The sequence below is a fragment of the Olea europaea genome, chromosome 3, assembly GCF_002742605.1.
Source record: "Olea europaea var. sylvestris chromosome 3, O_europaea_v1, whole genome shotgun sequence".
Taxonomy (NCBI): domain Eukaryota; kingdom Viridiplantae; phylum Streptophyta; class Magnoliopsida; order Lamiales; family Oleaceae; genus Olea; species Olea europaea.
The window spans coordinates 3,595,993-3,623,771 of record NC_036239.1 but is presented as its reverse complement, the minus strand read 5'-3'; the positions used below and the strand labels follow the sequence as shown (position 1 = coordinate 3,623,771).

Below are 27,779 nucleotides of genomic sequence, written 5' to 3'. Positions count from 1 at the left end.
TATACAGAAATCTGAACTCAAAAAATCCATAATCCGAAATTTCGAAAATAACAAGAATTATACCGCAAAAATTTTCAAATTTAACAAAATATATAACCAAAAATTGTTAAATCTGAAAATTTCAAAATATATTGCAAGAACCAAATTAAAATCTTTGATTCTCAATGATTCAACATGAACAGGCTCTAATACCACTTGTTGGATAATTTAATACTTTAAAATATCGGATCTTTCATGTTAAATCATCAAGAAATATAATAATTAAAGCGGAAGCATACCTGAATCTGACATGGTTAATGCAATATGGATTTCGCGGTATGATCTTCCAAATCTACACGCAATCTCCTTTTCCTCTCTGTGATGGGATGCAGTAGAGAATGAACAATAATCTGTTGCGTGTGATCTGGGGACCATAACCTATTTATATGAGAATGCCCTTTGACCTAATTCGGCCCATCATAGAATTAGGACTTGGGCCCGGTCTCTACACATATGTAAACCCATACTTTAATTGGATACATTAAAGCCCAAAACCGAAACCTTATTAGATTACTTTAATCGGGCTCAACCGAATTCGATAGCCTATAATTTAACACACAATTATTCACACATACAAGCCCATCTTTAATTAAAAATTCTTACATGAAGTGCTACAAATATTTCATTCGTTCCGTACTATGGTTCAAACACAATTTTTTTCTGCTAAGATCCAAGTCCTTCAATCTGATAATGGTTGTGAATATGTCAATCAGCGCTTCCGCACCTAACTTTGAGCAACACGACCTCATTCATGAGACGTCTTGCCCCCTGACACCTCAGGAAAATGGAAGGAATAATCGCCATATTCTCGAAACTGCTCGGACCTTGTTACATGGTACTCATGTACCTCATCGATACTGGAAGGAATAATCGCCATATTCTCGAAACTGCTCAGACCTTGTTACATGGTACTCATGTACCTCATCGATACTGGCCTGATGCGGTATCCATTGCTGTACACCTACTAAATCGAATGCCATAAAAAATCTTAAACTTTAAGACTCCCCTCCAGGTCCTAGCATCCTATGTTCCTCTACCTACAGTCCTAATGCTCTCCCCTCGAGTATTTGGTTGTGTGGTCTATGTACAACTTCATAAGAACCAACGAAAAAAACTTGGCCCTTATGCTCTCAGATGTTTATTTTTGGGATATGGTGTTCACCAAAAAGGCTACCGTTGTTATAACCCTGTGAAAAACATTTCTATGTGACAACGGATGTCACATTTTTGGAATCTGATCCCTATTTTTCTTCTAGTACCAATTCTTCTCTTCAGGGGGAGAAACGAGATGAAGAGCAAAATTGGCTACACCTTGAGTGGCTAAACTCTAATATAGGGCCAAGTGAAGCAGTTGAACCGAACTCCTCAAGGCCGGAGCCGACAACTGATATGAATGCTTTTTTAGAAAATGACACTACATCTTCAGAGAATAACATTACACCTTTGGAAACTGAACCAAACCCCTCTTCTCCTCCAGTACCTACAGACCCATCTCCCGAGAATATCTCTGAGGTAAGCAATCTTCATACATCTCTAAATGATTTGGATACTCCGGCCTATTATATATATCCTCTCAGGCATAATCGTGGTAAGCCACCAAGTAGATATTCTCCGAATGTGGAGGAACGAAGGCCAAGATATCCAATTGCCAACTACATGTCCACCATGAAGTTATTCGAACCTCTCAGAGCTTTTGCACATGTACTCTCTTCAAATCATGTTCCGACTGGAGTTCAAGAAGCTTTATCTGATCAGAAATGGGCTCAAGCAATGAAAGAAGAAATGGAAGCATTATTAAAAAATGACACATGGATTCTGGTGCCATTACCTGAAGGAAAGAAAATGGTAGGGTGTAAATGGGTGTTTTCCATCAAACACAAGGTACATGGCTCCATTGAACGATACAAAGCAAGATTGGTGGCAAAAGGCTATACACAAACATATGGAGTTGATTACCAAGAAACTTTCTCACCTGTTGCTAAACTGAATACTGTTAGAGTACTGTTATCTCTCGCAACCAACCTGGACTGGCCTCTACATCAGTTTGATGTAAAAAATGCATTCCTTCACGGTGATCTCGAAGAAAAAGTATACATGGACATTCCTCCAGGCTACACAGCATCCTCAAAAACCAAAGTAGTATGCAAATTACAACGATCATTGTATGGGTTGAAACAATCACCTCGAGTGTGGTTTGGGCGATTTAGTTTGACGATGAAGAAGTATGGCTCCAGCAAAGTAATTCAGATCATATACTATTCTTAAAGCATAAAGGTGACAAGATAACTACTTTAATAATCTATGTAGATGACATGATTATCACAGGAGACGATAAGGAAAAGATATCCCAAATTCAGAGACAACTGGCAACTGAATTCGAGATGAAAAATTTAGGAGGGCTCAAATATTTTCTAGGGATAGAAGTAGCCTGATCAAAACAAGGTATAATTTTATCTCAAAGAAAGTACGTGTTGGATTTACTTACTGAAGTAGGAATGTTGGAATGTAAACAAACAGATACTCCAACTATCCAGAATCTATGTGTATTGTCCGTGACGTGTACGAAGATGCTATTGGTTCTGGTATGGTAGATAATACAAGCAATGTTGGTGTTGGGATGGTAATGGTGCATCTTTTGTTATGTTTTGCTTTTTTGTTTTTTTTTTTTTTGGTGGTTGATGGTTGTGTTGATGGCAGTTACGATGCAATTAGTGTTTCTGGTGGCCACGATGATTTAGGTGATGGTGTTGATGCAACCATCGTGGTGATATTTAGTGGTGGTGTCGGTTGTCAACGTCGTGTTGCGGTGGTAGTGGTGTTGGCTTTGGCAGTGTGGTTGCGGCGGTGATTGTGGTGCCAATTTTGGGCTGCAGCAATGGTGTAGTGCAAGCGGGTTGTGTGCTGATGATTTGTAACCAAGATTGGTGCTGGATCGGGATCGGTGGTGGGGTGTTTGGTGCATCTCACCAACTATTTGGATTAATTATTAATCTTTGACCTTAAACTTCCATAATTTGTGACTAAAAAAATAATCTGCAACCAATAAATTTGAAAATATGTGACCTATGACCTCGAATAATCTGTAACCTACAAAATTTTTGATTTGTGATCACGAACTAATCTGTGATCAATTAATTCGATGATATGTGACCAACAAATAAATCTGTGACCTATAATTATGAATATGTGACCATTAATCGTATAACTGTGATTTTATTATATTTATTTGATAAATATTTTTAATAAATTAAATATATATCTGAGTTTTGAATTTTTAAACTATCTATTTGATTTTTGAATTAGTGTAAACAATACAATTGAATTATGAATTTTTCCTTTTATATAAATGCAAGTGACCCGATCAAAATTCGGATTTGACCGGGCCAATAGGTATTTTTGAATAATTTTCAGGCCGGTTCAGCCTAGTTCGACCCGAATGGTTTTTAAACCAAATTTCAAAACTCTTTTACATTGAAATTGTAGGTTCCAAAGATTTGAACCCTTGACCTCTAAGTAAGTAGAAAATAGCCGTACCACTAATGCAAGCAATATTTTATTGTCTTTTATTTAATAAATTATATCTAACCTATAAATAATTTGCTACTTTTAGAAACTTTTTCAAAAAAATTAGTCCAACATTTACATTCACTTTGTAATTTCAAATAATTATTTTTTATACTTATTTTGTTTGAAAAAAATTAATTTTAACTAAGATAAATTGAATAGATAATACACAGAATTTTTGTCAATAACTAATAAATAATTTGTAAATCACAAAAAGGGAAAAAATATTTTTTTTAATATAATATACAAAATTATAAAATCAAAATTTAGCCATTTTTACTGATGGATGAGTTCAGAAAATCATTAATTTAAATGTATAGAAAAATTGGTGAGAAAAAACTTAAAAACTTTAATTTTGTCTCAAACAATAAAATAAAAAATTATACTTTAAAAATTATTAAATTATTTTTAAGTAATGACACACCGGTCCGACCACCGGTTCATTGGTCCAACCAGTAACCCGGTACCTTGATCGGGTCGATATCCGAGTCGAGTTTGATAACTATGATATATGGCATATCATGGAATTCACTACTAAATATTATCACATAGCTATTTACATTCAAGGCTCTAAAATCTTAGTATTTTTGTCTACAAAAGAAAACTACTTAGTGCTTGTTTGATAAATCTTTAATAAAATTTTATCAACTTTTTAACTGGTTACACTTGAATTTTAGGCACACATTTCATAGGACTAGCAATTTTTTATCAATTTTTCGACCACATATTTCATTAACCTTTATCAAAATTTATTAAAACTTTTATTAAAAACTTTGTCAAACAACCTGTATTCATATCTTATTAGGTCATGCACCAATACAACAAGGCCAGAATAGAATAACTCCACGAATGGAACACTCCTTATTCTTTTGATGCTGAAGAAAAAGGTAGCTCTAGATCATTGATCTGATTTGTTCCAATTGCATATAAATCAAGTTTCTTCCAGCCGAAATTGTTGAATTTCAATTCCTTAAAGTGCAAGACTCCCTCATGCATGCATGAAACCTCTTCCACCACTTGAAGAGAAATTGAATGAAGGCAGCTGCCATTTTTGATTGGTTTATAAATTCTCCCAGACACCATTTTGCATCCTTTTGTTGGCTAAAATTTGAAAATCGAGGCAAGGAAATTATGCATTAAATGCAGCCGAAAAATGCAAGAAAAATAGCCGGTTTTTTTGCTAGAAATTTCAGTTGGTTTGCTACCCATTTTGTTAAAACACAAAGCACCTACATGGCCGGTTTTGGACCAAAATTTTTAGGCGGTTTGCAGCAAATTTTTCTTATAAATATGGGATGCATTTGTAGAGAATAATATGCCCCAAGAGAGAGGGAAAGTCCCATGAGAAAAAGAAAGTAGTGCGTAAAAGAGAAAAAAAATAGAGATATTGGAGAGAGTTTTTAAGAGGTTTTTTTTTTTTTTTTTTTTTTTTTTTTAGAGTTTGTAATACTCTATTGTAAATTCTATTCAAGATAGAAATATAATTGTTTTTCGTCTTTTTCATCTTCTCTTCTCGTGATCGGAGAATCACAACATGATCAAGGAAATCTCTTTTACGTACAGTGCTGTAGCATCATTACAATCAAGCATCAGACGATTCAGACCAGTGAATATCTAATCCGCCCCAGTTTTTCTCCGGCACCCCTAAAGCTTTCCAGACAGCTTTAGAGGCATCAACAATGTTGTTATAACAAGGAGGCTGATAATCATGGTCTGAATCGCAGCCCAGTGTAGAATCACACTCATCGACCACCATTGCATTCATACTCCTCCCATTCCCATAAATAGTAATATTTTTTAAGCACCTCTTCTCATTGTAGAATCACCCCGTTGACAGTGCCACGACTAGCTTATTATCTGAGTGGTAATTATTGACGGGCCACCACCATCGCCACCATCCTCGAAACTGTTGATGGTCAGAATTGCTTTCATTTTGCTCGAAATCTTTGGTGGGCAATTGTATATGTCATAATAATACTTGCCTTCCTCACAACACTCGGAGTCATTCTGCTGATTGCATTCCCCTTTATGTAGTTTCTTGCCCTTAATCTTGCCACTTGGTTTGCATGATTGAGCACCATCCTCTAAATTCAAGGACGTGATAATCAGAAACAAAATGAGAACTGAAAAATTCTTCATTTTTTCCTTCTTTCGGGTTGTCAATGGTTTGTTGTGTAATTCAGTTGATTCCCAACATATATAGCATGGCACAGTATGAGACAAGACATCGGTCAAGTTGTGTAATGTTGGTACCTAGATTAATTTCTTAGCTGTCTGCAGAGATGATCGTCATAAACAATAGAATCCTTGTGAACCTTCACAGAATCCTAGGCTGGTCTTCAAATATATCTAAATAATCAAGATGGGGCCCCTATTGAATCTACTGTTAGTGAATCGTGTTGGTTGATTTAGCAGAAGAAAATCCAAATGAATGTCCTTCTAGATAATACTTTAGGACTGCTCAGTCCTGTTCAATCCTGATGAGAAAATAAATGAATTAAATAGAGTTGACCGAAAATTGTTGAAAAATGCCTTTGACATCCTCTCACGTGCAAGTGGGACTCGTGTGAATAATAAAATCCAAAAAAAGTGGCCCCATCCCTATTGTGGGAGTTCGGTCAAGGAGGTATCAACATCTCCCTGTCACTGTAGCAAAGCTGAAAATAATTTCAGCTACATGTAAAGGAAATGTTTATCTTTTGTCTAAAGTTTAAACCGGTTCAACAATAACAACCCTTTCGTATTTGAGTATTTTGTTAGCTAGAAATAAAAACAATGATGTAACCTCAAAAATGATTAGGGATGGCAATAAAATCCACCTCGATGGGCCCCACCCCGTGAAGGAGAAAAATTAAAAATAATTTTATTTTTTGACAATCACCCGTTAAAAATCCGTTTTGAATTTGTATGTTATTCTCTAATAATAACATAACTTGAAACTTTGAAAATGTTAAAAAATAATAATAAAAAAAATAAATTAAACGGGGCAAAAATTTGTCCCATCCCTATCGTGAGAGTTCGGTCAAGGAGGTATCAACCTCTCTCTATCATTGTAGCAAAGCTGAAAATAAATTTATCTACATGTGAAGGAAATGTTTATCTTTTGTCTAAAGTTTAAACCGGTTCAACAACAAACCCTTTCGTATTTGAGTATTTTGTTAGCTACAAATAAAAACAATGTGTAACCTCAAAAGTGATTAGGGATGACAATAAAACCTGCCCCGACGGGGCCCCGTGAAGGAAAAAAAATTAAAAAAAAAATTTCTAGACAATTCACCTGTTAAAAATTCATTTTGAAATTGTATTTTATTCTCTAATAGTAACATAACTTGAAACTTTGAAAATGTAAAAAAAAAAAAAAAAATTAAAAAAAAGGTATCAACCTCTCCTTGTCACTGTAGCAAAGTTGAAAATAAATTCAGCTACATGTGAAGGAAATGTTTATCTTTTGTCTAAAGTTTAAACCGGTTCAACAACAATAACCCTTTCGTATTTGAGTATTTTGTTAGCTAGAAATAAAAACAACGATGTAACCTCAAAAATGATTAGGGATGGCAATAAAACCCGCACCGTAAAGGAAAAAAATTAAAAATAATTTTATTTCTAGACAATTCACCCCGTTAAAAATCCATTTTGAACTTGTATTTTATTCTCTAATAATGACATAATTTGAAACATTAAAAAAAAAAAAAAAAAAGGGCAAAAAGTTGCCTCATCCCCGACCAGCTACGGCGGGGTGAGGTGGGGATGTCCCGTCCGAACACGCCCTGTTGCCATCACTAAAAATGATGTCATTTTACATGCTTAGAGAATCTACTGTTTAGGTCTTCATAAAGTCACATAAAACTTTTACTCACATAAACAGCCATTACGAACCTCGTTTGTCGAGGCGGATCCAATGGGGGCAATTGATTTGTATTCAAAATTATGGGCTAAAATTATAATGGCATTTTTTTTTCAATGTTAAAAATTATGGGTCCAATGGGGGCAATTAAACCCACAAGACCCTTAGTGAGTCCTCCCGTTGTCATCGAATCCACTGTAACTAATATTGATGATTACGAGATTTATGGTTCAAACCATGCTAACCAGTTAGTGCAGTACTTAATTTGATCGCAATGAAGAAAATTTGCCTTCACAAGAGAAGGTTTCTGATTCATCCAAACTAGTACATCCTGAATTAAATTGATTGATATACAAATTTGACATGGATACAGAACAAAATGTAAACAAGGATACTATGAATCTACACCAAGAATTGTACTAAGAAATCTACACCATATAATAAATTTGGCCATTCTTACAAAAATGGTTTTTTTGCCTTTTGACATAAAAAAATGGACACTTTTGCAAAAAAATAATAATATTTATAATAAAAAATAATCAATAATAAATAAAAATTGGCCAAAATTTGTCAACCCTACCTCCAAAATTGGTTATAATTTAGAACACTCTTTAAACTTTTAAATGAGCTGGTTGACAGTTTTCTTGAGATTTTTTTATTGCATTTCTTATACGTTTTCAACAAGTTAATTCTTGGTTGTCTCTTGACATTCTTAGCTATATTATACTCTATATCTCGTGCTTAATAATAACTTATATTTCCATTCTCATCCCAAAAAAAAAAAGTGCTATCAGCAAGTGAAACAAACATTCTTTATATATAGGTGGACTAGGAATGAGAAAATTTTCAAGCTATAAATTAGTAAACCGGGAAGTAAAATTCTTAAAATGCTTTAATATTAACAAGATCACAATAGCAATTGTGATCAACTATGCTAGGCATTGGACCATGTCGTATGCAAGCACCGCTATGTAATGTTGATAATCGTGGTCCTCATTACATCCCACAGTAGAATCACATACAATGACTAGAGCACTTATTCTTTGGCCCTTAGCACTTATGGTAGTGTTGTTAATGTACTTCGCCTTCCAATAAACCATCCCGTCTATAGCACGAAAATATCGAGCAATGACTCAAACTATTAGCCAGCAAATAGATTAAATTATTCCAGTAGATAGATTGCACTAGTTAAGCTTCACAGTTCAATGCCATTTTCACCACATTATAACAGCAAACAAATTGCACTATTCAAGCCCCACAGCTCACTGCTATTTCTAGCACAGGGATTGCACTATTCAAGCATCACAAAGTGCACCAATTAAGCTCACAGCTCACTGTTATTTACCTTTCCTTGTGTTGTAGTATCTCTATTCTATATATATGCTGTAATCTCCATTTACAGCATCATCAAGGAAACACAGTAAAATATAGAATATTTTCCTTCATCTCTTTTTTTATCATGCCAACCTGTTGACCCCGAAAATTGGTCCTTCCACGTTGCCAACTGAAAGCTACTCCACGTATTCCTCCTGCGCACAATTAGCGAATAGTCAGGTGCACACGGCCGGAACTAGCGGGGGTGGTGGCGGCCGTATACACTCCGACGATCAAGTCAGGTTTGAGTGATCGGAACAGTACCCAGGGGCTATGCAAATCAACAATAAAGGGGGAGGAGAAAATATATAAACTTGCTATGGAGTGCTATGTAGTAAGAGTTTCATTACCTTTGCCTCTTGCCAAACCTTGGGTATTTATAGGTGGTATGAGCCGTTGAATGTGGAACACGTGTATACATCTGACGGTATGAAGCGTCTGCTCATAGGCGTCAATCAGTCGCATTTGTAGAGTGGGCTGACTGTTTGTTTCTTCTGAGTTGAATTGACATAAAGTTGATAAGTCACATCAACTAGCCTCATGGAGACGTCAAATCAATTTAAGCCTTAGGTGCAGGACAAATCTCAAATTGACAGCGGATCTTCTAACCGGGGTCCACTTGATCTCGACCTCAGAGGCGAGATGACACTTCGGGATCCGAGGCGTGTAGAATCAGAGCGTAACAGCAACAGAGCATCTTGATCTTTGGGATCTCTGAACACTTTCACATCTTCACCATGGCAGACACCATCGTCAGCTTCACACCAGCCCAACTTGTCAGTGATCTCACTTCACCTTATTTCCTGACTGCTGCAGATAATCCCAGTGCTATTTTGGCCCTAGAATTACTCACTGGCGACAATTATCCCACACGGCGTTGCTCATGCGAATGGCTCTCAATGCCAAAAATAAATTGGTTATGAATTATGCTGAAAATACCAATATAGTTCTCAATACACAAACTTGTTATGAATTATGTCATCATGTGAAAAGTGATAGGGTCAGTCATATATTCCAGTGTACAGTTCAACAGGCCAGGCCAGGCCACTAATTTAATCCATCAAATCTTTTATCATTAAAATTATTTGTTTGTGCCGTGGCTTATAAACTTTTCAACATCAATGACAGAGACTGCTATCTTAACTAAATGGTAATCTAAATCTAATTTTGCACTCTGACAAAACTGGTCAAAGAACACCAACAATTGCCATACATCTAATGTCTTCTGGGATTTTGAAAGGAAAATAGAAATAAAACATGGGACAAAATGTTGATGGAATCTTAAAAAATGAACAGATGACAGAGGATTGAAATATGGTATACAAGTTGTTTGAAGGTTCCTTTACATATGGCTTTAATAATCACAAAACTCACATGGTTAAAGACAATATATAAATATAAATATATAAAATTTACATCTCGCAAATAACTTAAACTTTCAGATGAGATAATTTAATAGGTTTAAGTATATCCGTTAATATGAGCTGCATGTGAGATAGTGCATAGAAAATAAAATATAAATAATTAATAGCATCCCATTTTTAATAGCTCGAGCTTCTGCGTGAATATACAGAAAATCGCAGCATAGTTTACAGTCATGGTTCTATTTGAACCCTCCCATGGACTCTATGACTAACCTTAACATTATTTATGAATACTAATCTGACGTATTTCATTTTTGTATTTCTTTTACCTTGAGCACAATCTTGGCATTTTCTTTGGCCAAACTATATATAAACGAATTCTTTCATCAGAATTTGCACCAAACTCAATCATCTCATCAATACTTGTGTTTTGATTCGAGAGAAAAGATGAAGAAATTAAGCTCAGGAGCTCTTCTTTTTGTGCTACTCTTTCTTGTTACTCATTTTTCAGAGGCTAGACTTCAAGAGTGCAAGCCAAGTGGCAAAATAATTGGAAAAAAGCCTCCCCCTGGACAATGCAACCACGAAAACCAATCTGACTGTTGTAAACAGGGGAAGTCTTACACCATCTACAAATGTTCACCATCAGTGTCCGGTAGCACTAAGGCAGTTCTCACGATTAACAGCTTCGAGAAGGGTGGAGATGGCGGTGCACCATCAGAATGTGACAACAAGTACCACTCCGATGACACACCAGTTGTCGCTCTATCAACTGGATGGTACAACGGAGGATCAAGATGCCTTAACAATATCACAATAACTGCTAATGGCCGAAGTGTAACTGCTATGGTGGTTGACGAGTGTGATTCTACCATGGGATGTGATGACGACCATGATTATCAACCTCCATGTGATAATAACATTGTCGATGCCTCTAAAGCTGTATGGAAAGCCTTAGGAGTATCTGGCAATGTGGGCGAGTTGGATATCACCTGGTCCGATGCCTAGTACTAAATCGTAAAATTTAGTTATCTATTATCTATTGTCTAGATCACTGCTTTATGATTTGGTTTGTACTGTAAATTTCTTATTGCGTGAATGATGAAAATATATCTTTGTATAATGAATTCTGCCTTGTGTTGTTGATAAAGCACTAAAATAAATATTTATATGACTATCGTGATCAATCTTAATGAGATCATCCTATGTTGTTCCTACAGCACCATCTGAACTCGAACTAGTCGAGATGTGTATTGGATGATAGAGAACTTTTGCTGTATAAAGATAGTACAAATAGAATTCAAGGATAACTCAACAATATGACATATTATGATTATATTTGATTTGCTTCTCGTAAATGCCTGATATTTTACTGAAGCTGATATGAGCAAGCCCTCTCTCAAAATTAATCAACTGAAATGTTGAGCAAATTAAAACTGGTGCTTCCGCGGTTTTATTTAAGCCACTCCACGGGATTCAATTTCCAACACCTCTTAGAGTAGCTCCAATCGTGGTGAAAAATAAATCTAAATTGCGAATTAGATCTCCAAAGTGGCTGAAAACCTCTCGAGATGCAATAGAAATGAAAATTATTTTTTTCGGTAATTTATATCTATAAGATGCAAAAGTTCGATTTAGATCATCAAGCAAAATTCAAATTTAGATCCACCGGGATATAAATGAGGATGCAAAAGTGATTTTGGAGATACTAATATACACCCAATTTTACACCACAATTGGAGATGCTGTTATGTTGCCAGCACGGGTAAGAGGTATGTTGGTGATATGATTAGAAGACCAGTCCTTGGTTCCTCTATTATGTTGTAAATGTCTAACCAAATAAGGGGAAAAATGAAACATTATTAGCATGCTAAAAATGTGCAAATCTATTCTATGACTGGTGATGGTTGAATTAATTCATTCAGGTCAAAATCAAAGGGGGTGTCGTGGAATATACGTTATCAGATATGGCTCATATGAGAATATGAGATGCTTACATTTTCACATATGAAACCACAGCACAAAGACAGTCACTAGAGAAAAAAATATATGAAATGACTGAAATTATGCCTGTCCCAAGTATCTTTAGGTGGCACCAGATGAATTAAATGATTGATTTTTTGAATGATGTCAAATTTAGTAGGACCAGAGATTATAATATAAGTTCTCCTGATATATTCTCATTCAATGGAACCAACAATGATCTAAATCTTGTGGTTATTAGTAAATTATATTCCCGTTTATCACTGAATAAAAAACAACTATCTTCGAGTGAAAAGACCATTCTTTATATTTAGATCAATAAACCAGTTGAATTATTATATTCTTTAGCATATTTTGATTTATACGTGTTCACGATAATTTACAGGATCATTGTGTTGTCGAAAAATGCGATAAACTACATTAGACCATGTTACATGCAACCAACCCCAGTCATCTTCAGGCACCCCCAATGTTATTCCCGAAACCTTATGATTTGATCTAATTTGAGTAAAAAACATTCAAAAAGATTGCAAAACATAAAAGAGCAAGAACACCGGATATGATTTTGCCCTTGAAAGGGCCCGGATGTTCGGTCGTAAGACCTAATCACCCGTTGAGCATCCACTAAGGGATTCAGCTCGACATCCACTAATATCAACCAAGAATCAGTTTACAAAATGTACGAAGAAATGTTTGATTTCTTCGATTTTTCTCTCGCCTCTTTAACTGAAAAATCCTCACACATTTGATTTTTCTATATCTCGCACTAAGCAATCAGAGATTACCACTAAGAACAACAACTATCAATCACAAAGATTAATTTCAGATTACAGAGACAAAACCCTAACTTTTCACTCAGAAAAGTAGAAGAGACAGAGAGAAGAAAAATCTGAAAAACGTCTCAAGTATGAACAGAGCCAAGGTCAAATATATATCTGTCCACACCAATAGTCACGATCAAAGGGCTGGAATGAGGCCACGTGTACGGCTAATTCTAATCCCTGAAAAGAAGCTTAAAATCGTGTTGTAAAAAATACGTTTTTCATCTAACAATCAGCAACCCGATTATAATTAAAATGGCCCAACATAAATGGCCCAACCAACACAAGATTTAGCGAGGCAGCCCAAAACCTTTAACAATCTCCACCTTGCTCAGCTAACTCTTGATTTTTACTAATGGATCTTTTCACTAAATCAGTTAGCTTCATTTGCTCGAAGTACCTGAAAAAAAAAATATACAATTAGTTCAACCTTATCAATCAAAAAACACTTGAGGTTCTAAATTTCACTTCCTTATGTGATATTTAGAATCTTTAAGCAGTTTTTAAATTTGTTTAGAGGCAGTATCTTAGTCCCCAAATCAGAAGGATTAAATTTTGTAGAAATTTTTACCAACCTGATAAGACCCTTTTCAACCATATTTCGTACAAAGTGAAATTTTATATTTACATGTTTGGTTCTATCATGATATACAGGATTTTTGCTCAGATGTATTGCACTTTGATTATCAGTATAGATATTAACAGAGTCATTTGCAAAGCCAATTTCATTTAATAGGCCTCTTAACCAGATGCTTTCTTTAACAGCATCACAAGCTGCTATGTATTCAGCTTCTGTAGATGATAAGGCAACTAATTTTTGTAGTTGTGACTTCCAACTTATACACCCATTACACAGAGTAAAGATGTAAGAAGATGTTCTCTTATCCAAGTCACCAGCAAAATCAGAGTCTGTATAGCCCTTTAATGTTATCCCTTCACTACTCCTTTTAAACATTAAGCCTAGTATCTTAACATCCATTTTATAGCCAACCAGTGAGTTTCACTAGGATTAGCCATAAACCTACTTAATATGCTAATACCATGGGCTAAATCAGGTCTGGTGCAAACCATGAGGTACATTATGGAACCTACGGTATTAGCATAAGGTATTTTTTCCATTCTCCTAAATTCGTCATCTGTTTTAGGTGATTGTTCACTAGACAATTTAAAATGATTTGCAATAGGAAGAGTGACAGGTTTACATTCAAGCATAGAACATTTTTCAATAGTTTTCTTCACATAAGACCCTTGTTTCAACATCAACATGTAATTATCTCTATCTCTTTCTATTTCTATACCAAGAATCCTCTTAGCTTGTCCTAAATCTTTCATTTCAAATTCAGACTTTAACTTTGATTTAATGAAATCAATCTCAGTTACATCATGGCAAGCAAGTAACATATCATCAACGTATAGTAACAGATAAATGGATTCAGGTCCACCTGAACCTTTATAGAAGAGACAAGAGTCATAACTACTTTTCACAAAACCTAAGGTCTGCACAAATGAATTAAATTTCAAATACCATTGCCTAGGTGCTTGTTTAAGCCCATAAAGAGATTTTTTTAGCAAACAAACTTTGTCTAATTTTGATTTAACTTCAAATCCTTTGGGCTGATTCATATATATAGTTTCATCAAGATTACCGTTAAGAAATGCAGTTTTAACGTCAAGTTGTTCTAACTCCCAGTTAAAATGAACAGTTAGAGTCAATAGAATTCTGATTGTAGTGTACTTTGCTACAGGAGAAAATATTTCATTGTAATCTACTCCTTCTCTTTGTGTAAAGCCTTTTGCTACTAATGTGGCTTTATACCTCTTATTTTCTAAATTTGGATCTCCTTCTTTGATTTTAAAAAATCCATTTACAGTCTAAAATCCTTTGATTTTTTGGTCTATTTACTAAAATCCAAGTTTTATTTTTTATAAGAGAGTCCATCTCCTCATCTATGGCTTCCTTCCAAAGCTTAGAATCAGGAGAATTAATAGCTTCATCAAAGGATGTAGGTTCAGAATTTAAGGAGTCAAGTGCAGAAAATAGAGTAACAGAGTCTTCACTATTGAATCTGGTGGAGGGAATTATGGTTCTCCTTTCCCTATCTCTAGTTAGCTGATAATCAGCAAAAACATTATTTACTGATTTAGATTCATCTTCAGACTCAATTTGATCATTATTAATTCCAGATTGAGAATGCTCCACCTCAAGAGGATCAGTTTCATTTTCAGCATTTTCAGATTGAAGTTCCATGATGGTTTCACTTACTGGTGAAGATTATGAAGTTTTAGGGTCTTCAGATTTAATACAGGGCATGTCATTTTCATTAAAAATGACATCTCTACTTATTATAACTCTAAAGCCATTCTCGTTTTTAACCCAGAGTCTATAGCCTTTCGTTTCTTCTCCATACCCCAAGAAGACACATTTCTGGGATCTAGGCTCAAGTTTGCCTTCACTTTGATGGGAATATGCAGCACAGTCAAAAACTTTGAGTTTACTATAATCAGGTGTTTTTCCAGACCATAACATTTCAGAGACTTGAAAATCAATAGCACTAAATGGACTTCTATTTATTAGATAGGTGGCTGTTTTTAGGGCTTCACCCCAGAAAAAACTTTGGAAGTCCAGAGCTGTACAGCGTACACCTGACCTTTTCTAACAGGGTCCTATTCATTCTCTCAGCAACACCATTTTGTTGAGGGGTGTATGTTACAGTTCTATGTCTTAGAATTCCACTTTCTTTACAAAATGAGTTAAATTCAAGTTGCAGAATTCAAGACCATTGTCAGTTCTTAGTGCTTTGATTTTGGTTTGATTTTCAATCATGGATTTCCATTGTTTGAAGATTTGAAAAGTTTCAGACTTTTGCTATAGAAGAAATGTCCATAATTTCCTTGAATAATCATCTATTATGAGTAAATAGAACCTGAATCCACTTAGAGTGCTTACAGATGTTGGACCCCATAGGTCAGCATGTAAGTAGTCTAGTATAGAAGTGGATTTATGGGTTCCTATTTTGAAAGGTAACCTTTTCTGTTTACCAATTAAACAATTTTCACAAAAGTCTAACTTTTCAATATTGTCTTTTCGAAAACATTTGAGCTTATTCAAAATGATTAGTCCCTTTTCTGAAATATGTCCTAATCTTTTATGCCAAAGTAGAGATTTATTAAACTCATAGTTAGAGGCAGTGGTACACTGACTTAGAACATGCTCAGCATAGACAGTGTAGATTCCATTTATTTTTGGAGAGGATACCACTCTTTTATTTTCAGATGTGAGACTCATGAGGCCCTTGTGCATAGAAATGTTAAATTTGTCATCTAATTCTCCTAGAGAGATTAGATTTCTTTTAAGTTCAGGGACATATCTTGTATTTTCTAATTCAAGAATATAGTTGTTATTCAGCAACAGTTTAACTTTGCCAATACCCTCTATCTGACAACTCATGTCATTTCCCATCTGTATTTGTCCTCCATTGAGGTCAGCAAATTCAGAAAACCATTCCTTTAAGGGGCACCTATGAAAAGTGCACCCAGAGTCAAGGACCCATTCCGTTGAGTCTCTTTTAGTGGTATTAACTAAAACCACCCCTTGGATATCAGGTTTATTCATGCAGGCAACAGCTGCAGAACCATCAGGATTGTTTCTATCTTTTATGTCTGAGATTTTCTTAAAATAATCTTTTATTAAGTGTCCTAATTTTCCACAATAGTAACACTTTCTGATAAGATTCTTTGATTTGGCATGGCTTTTGTTCTTGTCTTTGAGTTTATAGTTAGGAAATTTCCCCTTCTTATTGAGATTAGTATTGTATTGGATCTGTTTCTTGTTGTGGTTTATCCTTTCTTTCATAGACAGCTCTTCACCAAACTTAGTCTCTTTTGACTCAATTTTTAATTCAAGTTCTTTATTTTTAAGGGCTGCAGTTATGACATCAACTGTAAGAGTTTGCCCCCATATTCTAGGGCATTCCTGATGTCTCTATACCTCTCACTCAGGGAGTTTAATAAGGCAACTACTTGTTGGTCACTAGAGATCTTCTCATCACAGTTGTCTAGATCCTGAATCAGTTTAGTGAATTTATCAAGGTTTTCTTCTAGGCCAGAAGAGGGATCAAATCTGAAGTTGTAGAATTGCCTTAGAAGATAACACTTATTGGGCATGGATTTAGCCAAGTAGAGTGTTCCTAGTTTAGTCCACAAGGTCTCAGCAGAGTTTGCTTTTGCAGAAGTAGTGGCTTCTACAGAGGTAGTGGCTTCTGCAGAAGTGGTGGCTTCTACTTTTCTAATCACACTGTCAGACAAATGAAGAAAAATGGTACTTCATGCAGTATCATCTAGTTCTTTCTTCCTATATGCACTTATTTCAGCAGCCCATGTCCCATCAAGGGTTGCAGTACATCTTTGCTGTAGTAACAGGGCTCTCATTTTCAGGCGCTAGAGAGCAAAGTCTCCAGTACCATTCCATGTTTCTATATCTAACTTATATGAAGTGGACATAGTGACAATTATAGCATAATAGCATGCAAAAATAATATGCAGTATAGTGTGTAGATGATTCAGGTAGATAATGTGATTTACAAGCAAATGAATTTCTGAACTAAACAAGAGAATACATATATTCTGCTTTAATGATACAATTTACAGAATAGTCTATTATTAATTTGAAAGAAGTCTAAGGAGTGGTGACCCTTTTTAAATCCACTGCTCCCTCAGATTCCCAGACCTTCAGAGAGATCTTGGACAAGGTAAGCCGTGGAGGATCACTTACCTTAATAACCAGTTCCAAGATTAACAAGAACCAAATATAAATCGATAAGAGGGTTCAGAAATATACCATACACTGAAACCTTAAAGTTAAAGTAAAGAGACATCACCAAAATACCAGGAGAGTAGTTCGTCTTTGAGAGTGGTTGCAAGGAACCAGTGAGTTACTAAAACTCGGTGTGAACTCAGCCAAAATCGGAGCGAGTCAACTCAACTCGCCAAACACAGTACGAGTCAAACCACTCAGTCAAAACTCAGTTCTGAGTCAACTCAAAAATTTCAGAAAAATCAGTAACAGAGAACGGATCTCCTTTAAAAAACAACTGATCCAAAAGAAACTATCAAGAACCAATAGTAGATCCAACCTATAGTTGAATCGAAGGTTTATTCCAGAGTGTACGCCTTTTTTAAATATCAGATCTTAAACTTTGAAAACCAAAAATTACAGATCTGAAGTTCTTTTAAAAAAATTTTATATAAACGAAGAACTAGGGTTTTTTGTAAAAGTAATTTTACAAAAAATGAAATCAAAAAACATAGGGTTTCAGAAAAAATGCTCTGATACCACTGTTATTTCCGAAACCTTATGATTTGATCTAATTTGAGTAAAAAACATTCAAAAAGATTGCAGAACATAAAAGAGCAAGAACACTGGATATGATTTTGCCCTTGAAAGGGTCCGGATGTTCGGTCGTAAAACCTAATCACCCGTTGAGCATCCACTAAGGGATTTAGCTCGACATCCACTAATATCAACCAAGAATCAGTTTACAAAATGTACGAAAAAATGTTTGATTTCTTCGATTTTTCTCTCGCCTCTTTAACTGAAAAATCCTCACACATTTGATTTTTCTATATCTCGCACTAAGCAATCAGAGATTACCACTAAGAACAACAACTATCAATCACAAAGATTAATTTCAGATTACAGAGACAAAACCCTAACTTTTCCCTCAAAAAAGTAGAAGAGATGGAGAGAAGAAAAATCTGAAAAACGTCTCAAGTATGAACAGGGCCAAGGTCAAATATATATCTGTCCACACCAATAGTCACGATCAAAGGGCTGGAATGAAGCCACGCGTACGGCTGATTCTAATCCCTGAAAAGAAGCTTAAAATCGTGTTGTAAAAAATACATTTTTCATCTAACAATCAGCAACCCGGTTGTAATTAAAATGGCCCAACATAAATGGCCCAACCAACACAAGATTTAGCGAGGCAGCCCAAAACCTTTAACACCCAAGGCTTTCCAGACAGCTTTTGAAGCATCAACAATGTTATTAGCACATGGAGGTTGATAAACATGGTCCGCATCACATTCATCCACAACCATAGCACTTATGGTAATGTTGTTAAGGCACCTTCCCCCTCCACTGTACCATCCACTCGATAGCGCGACTACAGGTATATCATCGAAGTGGTACTTCTTGTCACATTCTGATTGCCCGCCGCCATCTCCACCCTTTTCAAAGCTATTAAGGGTTAGAACTGCCTTGGTGCGTCCAGACACGGGAGGCGAACATGTGTACTTGTCATAGAGCTTGCCTTCTTTACAACAATCAGAGTCATTTTCCTGGTTGCATTCTCCCGGAGGTGGCTTTTTACCCCTAATTTTGCCACTTGGCTTGCACACCTGAAGTCTTGCCCTTGAGGCATGAGCAGAAAAAAGTAATAAAAGAAGATATGCTCCTATACTAACTGAGTACTTCATGTTTTCTCTGTATTTCTCTACGCTTGCTTTTGAAATTCTAGATAATGGATTTCCCAGTTGGAAATGCCAATCTAGTTCTCAATATACAAAACTTTTTATGCAATATTTGTTGAAAGTGATGGGTGCATTAGTCAGATATTCCAGTAGTGTTCAACAGATTATGCCAGTAATTTACTCCAAACTCTTTTAACTTATCCAAATATTAATTAATTAACGGCACTGTGGCTGATAAGCTTTTCAAGATCAGCGTCAGTATCTGATATCTTGGCTGAATGAAAATCTACATTATGCACGCAGACAATGGTCCACACTGTAATGCTTTGTGTGTTGTATTTGTGGTCTCAGGCAGAATTAGTCAAATGATTCCTGGTAATTGCCATACATCTAATGTCTTTTATATGTCTCAAAGGAAAATGATATAGCTTAAACATTTTTTTGAAATAATACATCTATGATTAATAAGCATGGGACATTAAATGTTAATGATACGTTAAAATATGAAAAAAGAAAAAAAAATGGGAGGGGGGGGAAGAGACCTTTTAACCTAGTTTCAAAGCAAGCAATGATCATTTGTTTAAGTGTCTCCGCCACAAGTTTTGACCCTTGATTGAAAAAATAAATCAGGGCTACACTTGGGAGACTGTTGAAAACAGAATATAATAAGTGCTTGATAGTGTTGTTAAGTGCTCATAAACTGTGATTTTATGAAATGTGTGGATGATAAGTGAGTAGGAATTTGTGAATGCTACGAAATGTGTAGTTTAAATGCATGTTTTACAAGCTTAAAAATATTTGAGCTTTGCCAAACATGCACTAATTAACTAAGTTTGTTTCCTCTCTAATAACTTGAGCTTTTAGCTTAGGTGATTTAACACGCATTTCTAGAGGATTATCGCCATTCCCACTAGAGATGCTTGAAAATTCTGATAATCACAAATAATTTACAATCTTAGTTCAATTTGAACCCTGCTAGTATGCATGAATATTAATCTGTTGAACAAATACAAAAAGGTTTTTTCAAACCTTGAGCAAAATCTTGGCATTTTCTGTGCCCAAACTTTGATACAAACCAATTAGTTGATCATGATTTTCACCAAAACAAATCATTTCAATAGTTGGCTTTGAGTAATAGAGAAAAGATGAAGAACCTCAGAGCACTTCCTTTTGTAGTCCTTTTTCCTTTCTACTCGATTTTCAAAGGCTAGACTTCATGCGTGCAAGCCAAGTGGTGACATAATTGGAAAAAAGCCACCTCCTGGACAGTGTAACCAGAAAAATGATTCTGACTGCTATAAACATGGGAAATCTTACCCCCACCAACATACGTTCACCTCCGATATCAGGAAGCACTAAGCCAGTTCTTACTATTAATAGTTTTGAAAAGGGTGGAGATGGAGGTGCGCCATCAGAATGTGACAACAAGTACCACTCTGATAACACATCCGTTGTTGCTCTATCAACTAGATGGTACTTGGAGGGTCAAGGTGCCTTAACAATATCACAATAAATGTTGATATGATGACCTTTTTGCTGTGGCAGTGACTTAGTTACTGATGCAATGACTTTTGTAATGTATGGTTTTAACATAATTTAAGCAAGTTGTTTGCTGTACTTTTTGTAAATTATATGGTGTAAAAAATGTGAAGTCTTATGTAGTAGGTAAAAGTGGTTGAAAACTTATCAAGAGGGATGTATGTATCTATCAAAAACGTTTTTTGCAATACAGATTGAAGTGAACTCTTTGCACTTTGTATCTCAGTTTTCTTTCCAGCAATATCTCTGTTTTTCTTTCCAGCAGCTTCTTGGTTTTCTTCCTTGCAGCATCTCAGCTTTCTCTCAGCATCATCATCATCAGAAGAACTCTTCTCCATTCAAATATTCACATGGTATTTTTGATCTTAAGGGCCTGAGAAAATAATTTTCATGGCAACAACAAGTGTTTCTTTGCCTGCACCTCCTGTTTTTACTGGAGAAAGTTATGATTTTTGGGCAGTAAAGATGAAAGCTTTCTTGATGGCTTATGATCTATGGGAAACAGTTGAAAAGGGTTTTGAGCCTTCAAATGAGGCACAAGATCAAACTATAGCACAAATCAAACAACAAAAGGAAGACTTTACCAAAAATTATAAAGCTCTTTCTTTCATCCATTCTGCTGCATCTGAAACTATTTTTCCCAGAATTGTTGCTGCAACCACAGCAAAAAAGGCATGGGATTTGTTACAGGAAGAGTGTCAAGGCATAGAAAGAGTTAGGACAGTGAAGTTGCAAATGTTGAGGAGAGAATTTGAGATGTTGAAGATGACTGAAGCACATTCTATCAAGGAGCACTCTTCAAAATTGATAGAGGTTGTGAATCAGATGAAGCTTCATGGAGAAAAAATTTCTGATCAAAGAATAATTGAAAAAATCTTGATTAGTTTGCCTAAAAAGTTTGAATCAAAAAATTTCAGCTACTGAAGAATCAAAGGATCTCAAGAAGTTGACAGCGACTGAGGTTATTGGGTCTCTACAAGCATATGAACAAAGAACTAGTAAAAAAAGTGAGGAGTCTCTTGAAGAAGCTTTTCAAGTGAGGCATAAAGCAAACATATTTCCTGGAAGAAAACAACCTGCTGGAAGAGATTACAAAGGCAAAGGAGTTGAGGCTACCACAAAAGAAGTTGATAGAAGAGGAAAATATCCACCTTGCAAAATTTGCAACAAAACAAATCGCTTGGAAAAGGATTGTTGGCACAAAGGCAAGAAGCAGTGTAGGTTCTGTAAAAATTTTGGACATATTGAAAGGTTTTGCAGGATAAAACAAAAACAAGAAACTCCACAAGGCCAAGGAGATGAAGAAGTTCAAACAACTCATTTTATTGACATGCAAGAAGAACATTTGTTTATGACTTCATAACAATCACAGCCAAGAATGAGCACAGATTGGTATATTGATAGTGGGTGTACAAATCATATGACATTTGATGCTAATCTATTTACTACTTTGGACACTTCAGTCAAGACCAAAGTGAAGATGGGGAATGCACAATATGTTAATGTTGAAGGCAAAGGGACTATTGCTGTGCATACTGGAAAAAGGTACTAAGCTTATTTCAAATGTCTTGTTAGTACCAAATTTGGATCAAAATCTTTTAAGTGTGGCTCAAATGATGGATAAAGGATATTGCTTGATGTTTAAACATAAAAGTTGTAAGATTTATGATTCGTGTGGAGTAGAGCTATTTAATGTTGAAGTGAAAAATCGCAACTTTCCATTAAATTGGTCTTCTTGCCTTAGTTCACATGCTTTTAGAAGTAATGCTGATGAGACTTGGCTTTGGCACAAGAGATTCAGGCACTTTAACTTGTCATCATTCAAACTTTCTTATGAAAAGGGAATGGTTAGAGATTTACCTCTCATAAATCTGAGTAAAGATGTATGTGAATGTTGCCAATTGGGAAAACAACATAGACTTTTTTTCCCTCAAGTGGTGCAAGAGCTAGGGAAAAATTGAAATTGGTTCACACTGATGTTTGTGGACCAATGCGAACTCCTTCATTGAGTGAAAACAAATATTTCATTCTTTTTATTGATGATTACTCAAGAATGACATGGGTGTATTTCATGAGTAAAAAGTCTCAAGTCTTCTCCATTTTCAAAAAATTCAAGAATCTGGTGGAAACTCAAACCAGTTGCAAGTTAAAGAAATTGAGGTCTGATCGGGGAATGGAATATACATCAAAAGAATTTGATAAATTTTTTGAAGATAAAGGTATAGAACGGCAACTAACCGTGGCATATACGCCTGAACAAAACGGTGTTTCAGAAAGGAAAAATAGAACGGTGATGGAAATGGCAAGATGTATGATTTTTGAGAAAAAAAACTTCCTAACAAATTCTCGGCAGAGGCTGTCTATACCACCATGTATTTGCAAAATAGGCTTCCAACTAAGGCCGTGCAAGATAAAACTCCCATTGAAGTGTGGACTGGAACAAAACCTTCGACAAGTCACATTAAAATTTTTGGTTCAGTTTGTTATTTTCACATTCCTAATGTGAAAAGAGATAAGCTTCATGAAAAGGCAGAGAAAGGCATTTTTTTGGGGTATAGCTCTAAATCAAAAGGTTATAGAATATTTAACCTAGAAAAGGAAGAAATTGTTGTAAGTAGAGATGTGAAGGTTGATGAAAATGCTAGTTGGAATTGGGAAGAGGCAAACGTTGATAAGCAATCTACTATTGAGGGTCACGATATAGTTGTTGAAGAAAATGATGAAGCCATTCCTAAAATTTCAGATGGAGAATCTGATGATTCTTCTAGTTCTTCTTCCGATTCACCAGTTCAAAAAACTAAATCATTGGTCGAGATTTATGAAAATTGTAGAATGGCTATGATTGAGACCATATGCTATAAAGAAGCAGTTGAAAGTCAAGAATGGAGAGATACTATGCAAGATGAAATGACAATGATTGGAAAAAATCAAACATGGGAGCTTACTAATAAACTAACTCACAAACAAGTCATTGGAGTCAAATGGGTTTACAAAACAAAATTGAATTCGGATGGTTCAATCTACAAGCATAAGGCAAGACTTGAAGTAAAGGGATATTCACAAAAATTCGGAGTTGACTATTGTAAAACATTTGCTCTAGTTGCAAGATTGGAAACAATAAGACTACTACTTGCACTTGCAGCCATGAAAAGTTGGAAAGTATATCAGCTAGACGTTAAATCTGCTTTCTTGAATGGCACATTGAAGGAGGAGATATATGTTGAGCAGCCAATGGGATTCAATATTGCTGGAAAGGAGGACAAAGTTTACAAATTGAAGAAAGCGCTCTATGGTTTAAAACAAGCGCCTAGAGCATGGTATAGCAAAATTGATAGTTATCTTCAGCAAAAAGGATTTCAAAGAAGTCAAAATAAAGCCACTCTTTATGTAAAAAGGAGGGAAAATGCAGCCATTTTGATAATTTCTTTATATGTGGATGATTTGTTGTTAATAGGAGAAGAAGAAATAGAGATGAAAAACTTTAGGGATGACATGAAGCAACACTTTGAAATGACGGATCTTGGAGTTACGAGCTACTTTCTTGGCATGGAGATTCATTGTTGCGGAAACTCTCTTGAAAGATCTTCAAATCGGTGATTTTCGAGCTCAGTCCAACGCACCTTTCCTGACCAACAACCAGTCCAATCGGCTCCAAACCACAACCAATTGATTCACCTCAGTTGCTATTCAATCTTACCCACACGGGACAAGAAAGGATAATAATTTATGGCCACAAAGGTATACTATGAAGGAACCACCAATTGCACACGTTATACAAGCGTTCCGGACACTTCTGGACACCTTTTTTCTCGCACAAGGGGGGACAGCCGGGATTCTCCTTTTTCTTCTCTCAAAATCACACAATCATCATTAAAAAGTCGCTAGGGTTATAGCCAAATATATACTCTAGGGTTAGGCTTTAAGTTAGGCCATTAAAGGGGTAAACGGGCCAAGATTCAAGCCATCCATAAGGAAATACAATTGGGTCGGGTGTAGCTCATGGACTTGATTGTTGGACTTATTTCATTCATCGGCCTATGCCTATGAAATAATATTAACCCACGTTAACATCATAGCCCGAAATTTATTGGGTATCAAAAACCCAATAAATCTCCACCTTGATGCCCAATAAATCTGCAAGCAATCAAAACACACAGTTAACACTTGCATAATCAAGGTAGCCAATAAAATTGGATCATAGATCTTACCTCGTGTTTCCAACTTGAAACACATACCATACCTGCTCCATGTAATCACTGGGGCTAAGGCCAAAAACACCCAAGTAGAAGCAAATATTTAACAGATACCTGCTCCATGTACTCACTGGGGCTAAGGCCAAAAACACCCAAGTAGAAGCAAATATTTAACAGTAAACAATCAAGAGCAAATACACGTGCGATGACAATATACTATAGGATAACACACACAGATCTTTTCAAAAATACGTTCACATAGAACCATAGATTAAAACTAAGTCAATCAAACCACGGTCAACCACATATGCAACACATGCATAAATGATCCTAAGAAAAGATCTCACCACACTTATCCTATCCTATTCCATGTTGCTCACACCTTGAGAACACATATCTCCTATCATCGCCCACCAAACTCACTAGACAGATCACTCAACTCATGTCTAACTAGGGGTGGGCGTGGGTTGGGTTGGGTCGGTTTTCGCCCTAACCCAACCCAACATGATCGGTTTGGTCGAAATTTAACCCAACCCAACCCGTGTAAAGTTTGAAACCCAACCCAATCAAGTATCGGTCGGGTTGGGTTGGGTTGGTCGGTTTAGGACAACTTGTTAATAAAGATTAAAGTTATTCATTTTTGGGTGTAAAGCATCACTAACATAGTCCTAGAGCTTCAAAATTTACAAAACTAATTACCACAGCATAGAAAAAATTCAACTGAGACACTAAAAAGCAGAAATCACAACCAATTTAGAAGTTGGTTTCTCACAAAATTCTCTAATAGCGGCACGGGATTGGAACTTATAAGGTAAAAAAATTTCATCATTACAACATGTTCCAAATCATTAAAGGGCTTCTTTTGGATTTGGGAGTGATCGAGTGAGAGGGAGGAGGAGGGAGAGGGAATAGAGAGATTTTAGGGCTTCTTTTGGATTTGGGAGTGACCGAGCGATTAGCCATTTACGCTTTTTTTTTCAAGTTCGGGTTGGGTTGGGCGGGTTGGGTTGGTTTTTATAGGTTAACCCACAACCCGAACCAACCCAACCCACCTACGTAGCCAAAAAACCGAACCCACTTAAAAACAACAAAAAAATCGACCCAACCCAGTCGGGTTGGGTTGGGTCGATTTTTGCCCACCCCTATGTCTAACTGGCAAGTTACAATAGATCCTAAGTCCACGGGATAATCTTCTATCTCCACATCACTTCTCCCAACCTACGTGGATAATGGGTCTCCACCTAACAGAAGTGATAGAAGTGCCTCTCTCACACTCCACCTAATCAGGGTCTCTTTCCAGATAAAGGATTCTAGACATTTGATCACATCTCCACTCGTGATCCAAATGTCACACTCCACATCCCCGGTACAAACCACCATGTACCCCTAGGCATCTATACTCCACCTTACCTAAAGACATCCAACTCATTGTTAATGCATTACAAACTCACTGCAGCAAAACAACACCTTTCGGTGACCACAAAGGTTACCCCACCCACCAAAGCTCCAAAAAATCCATAAAGAAAACAGTGAAGGTGGCACTCACAAAGAAAAATCGAAAAAAGAGTCGGTTACTTCACAAAGGAGGCTCACAAAGAGGAAGAATATAACCCTAACATGGCTATCTCACACAATCTCACACACCACACAGGCTCACAAAGATAAAGGAGAGAAACGACTGCCCAACTTTCTTCTGACTACCACACTCTCACACCACTCACAGAGAAAACAGAATACGCCACAAAACTCAACCCACTATGCATGTAAACATATTACACAAAGTAATAAGATCACCCTCAATTCATGCAATTACACACATCAAACAAGTTGAAAGTGTAACATCGATATTGCAACAAATTTAAGTGACCACATACATGCAGAAAGGATTACATGCAGATGCAATACAAGAACCAGGTTTATTCTCTCAATAAACCTCACTAGGATCACTACTCGACCCTAAAGTCACATTCACCTCGTCTCTATCTTCATTTTTCCTTTTATTATCATCCTAGGACAATCTCTTTCAAATATGCCCAAATTTTACCACAGTTAAAATATATTTCTTTTTTCGCACTTGCCTTAGACCTATACATGCCAACAATACCAAATAATGACCACTAGCAAAGTACCGACACATAATTCACATAGAACAGTCAAGTAAATTTTCCTAAGATCACATGCAATTCTATCGGTATAGACAAATTGATGACAAATTCACATAGAATTTAAGGTAATTAACATGTAATTCCTAGGTCTGGCAACAAGCAATGGTTACCCCAAACCTAACGTTACCCCACACGATGACTTCTAATGTGAAAAATAAATAATTAACCTACACATTAATTTTAACTGCAATAATAAAAAGCAAAGAACACGATACCGAGCGGACCACGTCTGAAGGTCCATAAATATCAAGACATGCAAACTTATCACTTTAGGACCACCACTATTCGTCCTAAAGTCTCTGGAAACAGCAGCAACAAATAAATCACGATCGAGTCCCGAATGCCCGAAGAACAACGCTGTCCAGATTCTACTGTGTACCCTGAAATAGAAAACTTTCAACATGAAAAATGTCAGAAATAAT

General features: G+C 36.0%; 1 protein-coding gene and 1 pseudogene across 1 annotated transcript; one reads left to right on the top strand and one right to left on the bottom strand.

Annotated features, from left to right (window-relative positions):
* Positions 1 to 5,185: 5,185 nt before the first annotated feature.
* Positions 5,186 to 27,127, bottom strand: LOC111377083 (annotated as a pseudogene).
* LOC111382590 (putative ripening-related protein 1) lies at positions 10,577 to 11,359 on the top strand. The gene has a single exon (XM_023006614.1). The coding sequence runs from the start codon at positions 10,633 to 10,635 to the stop codon at positions 11,191 to 11,193; it is 561 nt and encodes a 186-aa protein (XP_022862382.1). The 5' UTR covers positions 10,577 to 10,632; the 3' UTR covers positions 11,194 to 11,359.
* Positions 27,128 to 27,779: the final 652 nt, after the last annotated feature.

What these genes read in the sequence shown, in the direction of transcription:
- LOC111382590 (XM_023006614.1), top strand. Translation starts at nt 10,633, where the DNA reads ATGAAGAAATTAAGCTCAGGAGCTCTTCTTTTTGTGCTACTCTTTCTT.